Source organism: Capsicum annuum, unplaced genomic scaffold (genome assembly GCF_002878395.1).
Source record: "Capsicum annuum cultivar UCD-10X-F1 unplaced genomic scaffold, UCD10Xv1.1 ctg47608, whole genome shotgun sequence".
In the NCBI taxonomy this organism is placed as follows: domain Eukaryota; kingdom Viridiplantae; phylum Streptophyta; class Magnoliopsida; order Solanales; family Solanaceae; genus Capsicum; species Capsicum annuum.
Window position 1 is genome coordinate 1 of NW_025855266.1, and position 4,178 is coordinate 4,178.

Here is a 4,178-nt window from a genome sequence, read left to right on the forward strand (position 1 = left end):
ATAGTCCTGTAGTGCTGTTTGTTATTTTCTTAAAAAGGATTTGTAGTCGCATCGGACTGTAGTTTGATCATATCTGCTTGTCTGCAGATGATGTCCATGGGATGCGGCATGGTCCCGATGATGTATCCTGGAGTGCAGCAGTACATTTCGCCTATGGGAATGGGCATAGGTATGGGGATGGGTATGGAGATTGGCATGAACAGGCCAATGGTGCCATATCCACCTCTTTTACCAGGTGCGATGATGCAGAATGCAGCAGCAGCAGCAGCACAAATGGGTCCTAGATTTCCTATGCCTCCATTTCATTTGCCACCAGTTCCAGTTGATCCATTGCAAGCCTCAAGTCAGCCAGATCCAACGCTAAATCCACTTGTCGCACATAATCCGAACCAGCCAAGACTTCCGAACTTTAATGATCCATATCAACAGTTTTTTGGTCTCCATCAGGCGCAAGTCGCATTACCGCAGGCAAGTCTTCCTCTTCTACTTAATCCTTAACTCATATCAGTGTGTTATGATCGTTTGGGGAAGGATCGATTCACTTGGCAATATATAAATTCAGCTCGTTAAAGGGAGGTTGCAACCTTAGAGTTCAATGGAAGACAAAACTCTGATCTCTTCAGCTCATTAAAGAGAGACTGAAACCTTAGAGTTCAATGGAAGAGAGAACTCCAATCTCTTGCTTTTGGCTGAAATACGACTTATTTGATTTATTCTTCAAAATCCCTTTAAATAGGAGTATTACATCGATAGTCTAATCCTTATGAAAGTAGGAAACATAAAACACTATTTTAGAAAGTCTAATCCTTAGAAAGTAGGAAACATAAAACTCTAATATAGAATAATAAATAAAATTACTAAAACATGATTAAATATTTAATTAATACTTTCACGGATCCACAACATTACTCCCCTCACGTTGAAAGAGCTTGTACTCAAGCTCTAATTCCACGGAATAGTGTGAACTGAATTATCCAATTTCAGCCCTTTTCCTGAAATTGACGCTGATTGATTTCAACTATACCAGTTTGCCGAAGTGTGACTAATTTGCCCACCGGATTGTCACTTTCACTAGGTCCAAATAGCTGGAAATAATGTTTCTGTACTTCTTCCCAACACATTGGTCTCTTTGCTTGTTTAAGTTGATAATACCCTAATTGTGCTTCTGCCAATATGTGAAACTCAACCACTTCAACCTTTTCTGCTTCTGTTGTACATTGATTTCAAAAAATTGTTCACAATGATGTACCCAAGTTAATTGGTCGGTGACATCAAAAGTAGGAAATTCCATCTTTGTATTCATTGGTACCGTCGAATAGGAATTACCACTTATTGGATAGTTCTGACCGGTCAGTTGATTTGGGGATTTACCATATTTAGTAGTAAAAGTTATTAATATACCAATCGCCGGGGCGCTACTCGACTCAGTTCCATGGGTTGATTTTGTGAAGCCAATTCCCAAACTAGACCATTGTTCTTGGATGGTTTGGACAATTCTTTCACTGAGGCGCTGTTCCATTGCTGCAATTTTAGAGTCCATTAGGGTTTCTGTAATTACACGTTTTTCCTGGAATCTGGAATTTGATCCCATCGCCCATTGTGTTAGGCCCTGATACCAAATTGTTATGATCTTTTGGGGAAGGATCGACTCATAGGGCGATATGTAAATTCAGCTCGTTAAAGGGAGGCGGAAACCTTAGAGTTCAAAGGATGAGAGAACTTCAATCTTTTCAGCTTATTAAAGGGATACTAAAATCTTAGAATTCAATGGAACAGAGAAATCCAATCTCTTGCTTTTGGCTGAAATACGACTTATTTGATTTGGGGGTTTACCGCATTTAGTAGTAAAAGTTGTTGATACACCAATCTTCGGGGCGCTACTCGACTCAGTTCCATGGGTTGCTGATTTTGTGAAGCCAATTCCCAAGCTAGACAATTGTTTTTGGATGGTTTGGACAATTCTTTCATTGAGGCATTGTTCCATTGTTGCTATTTTAGAGTCCATTAGGGTTTCTGTATATGCACGTTCATACTGGAATTTGGAATTGATCCCATAGGCCATCGTGTTAGGCTCTGATACCACATTGTTATGATTTTTTGGAGAAAGGATTGATTCATAGGGCGATGTATAAATTCAGCTCGTTAAAGGGAGACTGAAACCTTAGAGTTCAATGGAACAGAGAACTCCGATCTCTTCAACTCATCATTAAAGGGAGACTGAAACCTTAGAGTTCAATGGATGAGAGAACTCCAATCTCTCGGTTTTGGCTGAAATATGACTTATTTGATTTATTCTTCAAAACCCCCTTGAGTATTACATCAATAATCTAATCCTTATGAAAGTAGGAAACATAGAATCCTATTCTAGAAAGTCTAATCCGTGTGAAAATAGGAAACATAAAACTCTATTCTAGAATAATAAATAAAATCGCTAAAATATAATTAAATATTTAATGAATACTTCCACGAATCCACAACATTGTGACTCATCAATGTAGAGAACACCATGAACAAGTCTACTTGTTGCTTATATGCTACGTCCATGTAGAGACTGACAAGAAGTTTACTCTTTGCATCTTGCAATGATGATTTATTTTCACCTTGGTCATTCGCCAGTTGCAGTTCGTAGTAGATTTTGCTGCTAGATTGAATTTTTGCTCCAAAAGAAACAGATACTCTTTCTTTACATCTGTATCTTGCCAAATTGAATTTTACTTAAATCAGTGCCTATAGGAATTATGCAACTTGAAACAGTGCTAGTCTGTTTTTCCTTTCCTTCCTATCAATGTGCTCCCTATGTTTTCTCTAGTGATCTGTCATTGAAAACTTAGCTTTTAAAATGTAGAATCAGGCAGTAGAACAGCCCAGCAACAATAAATTCAGCAGCAGCAAAGAAGTTGGAAATCCTGGGAATCATCAATCTGGTAAGCCTACCATTCAGCGTATTGTTTATAATATGCCATAATGCAGTGATTCTTATGCAAGCTGGAGAAAAAGAAATTAAATAAAATGATTGATGCTGTATAGTGCCCTAAAAAGGGCATTATATGCGGCTGTTGATATGTTCCAGTGTTTGTTTGCCAACATTAGAATAAGAAAGACTAGAACTTTACACACGTCATGTATACTTCAACAACATACCAGGGTATTCCTACAAAGTAGTGGCGTCTGGGGAGGGTAAAGTGTATGCAGTCCATACCACTACCTCTGGTGATGTGGATTGGCTGTTTCCGATGTCATTTATTCTTCACAAGTCCAAAGAAAAAAAATATGCTAAGCTATTGTTTCGTTTGCCAGTGGGACTTTGGCATGTTGGTGCAAGTGGCACATTGCAGTGTTTTGATGGGCATAGAAATTGAAACCTCATTGACTGTTTATCTATTTGCAGGTTGATTACCTAAAGCTAGAACTTTTGAAGCTTCCCACAAACTAAATTTTGTAGCCTAAGAGGAATATCGAGTGCAGTCTACTCCGGCTGGCTGATACAAATATAGCATCACTAACTTGTAATTATTACTATAGTACCCAATTTGCTTTTACATATTGTGGCCCTGAGATCTCATTTCCATTTTGGCATATGTGGATATAATTTGAGGCCAGTTTTTTAACGGCATAAAGTGATCTGAAGGGGTTTTAAGCATTTCCCAGGCTTATGATTCTTCGGCCCCCAAAATTCATGCGTCTGCTGCCCCTTAATTTTAACTGCTGCAGACATTGATAATCATAAACATATTCATGATAATTCTCTACTCTGATGCACCAAAATGAGGTATGCATCGGCTGCATTGCTTGATATCTTTCTCTACTCTTCCGTGCAAGTTAATAGATTCGCTGAAACCTACTCTTCCGTGCAAGTTAATAGATTCGCTGAAACAACTCTGACATCACTCACATTCATCAGATCCTCAGGTTATTTGTAGGGTTAGTAGCTGTATGACGGAACAAGCCAAAAAATTTTAGCACTACACCAATGTGTGGAAAATTACAGCCACAAATATCTGTTACTTTGATGACAGAAAGTAGAAAGAGAATTCAGCAGTGTTAAATCATCATATCCTATGAAATTATGGATTAAAGTATCAGCCACTAGAAAGCAAAGTGTGAATTGATGTGTCTTAGTTATACAACCTGTTTTCTTACCATCTGTGTGACATGACTTTAATGTTCTAATAATTTTA

The 4,178-nt window shown here is 38.1% G+C and overlaps 1 protein-coding gene across 2 annotated transcripts; it reads left to right on the top strand.

Moving 5' to 3' along the window:
* Positions 1–87: 87 nt before the first annotated feature.
* LOC107842559 (transcription factor PIF1) lies at positions 88–3,742 on the top strand (the record flags this gene model as incomplete). Of its 2 annotated transcripts, none has more annotated exon segments than XM_047403759.1 (3): positions 88–468; positions 2,846–2,924; positions 3,389–3,742. In XM_047403759.1, coding segments are annotated over 3 exon segments (465 nt in total), but the record flags the coding sequence as incomplete, so codon positions are not given.
* Between the last annotated feature and the right edge of the window lie 436 nt (positions 3,743–4,178).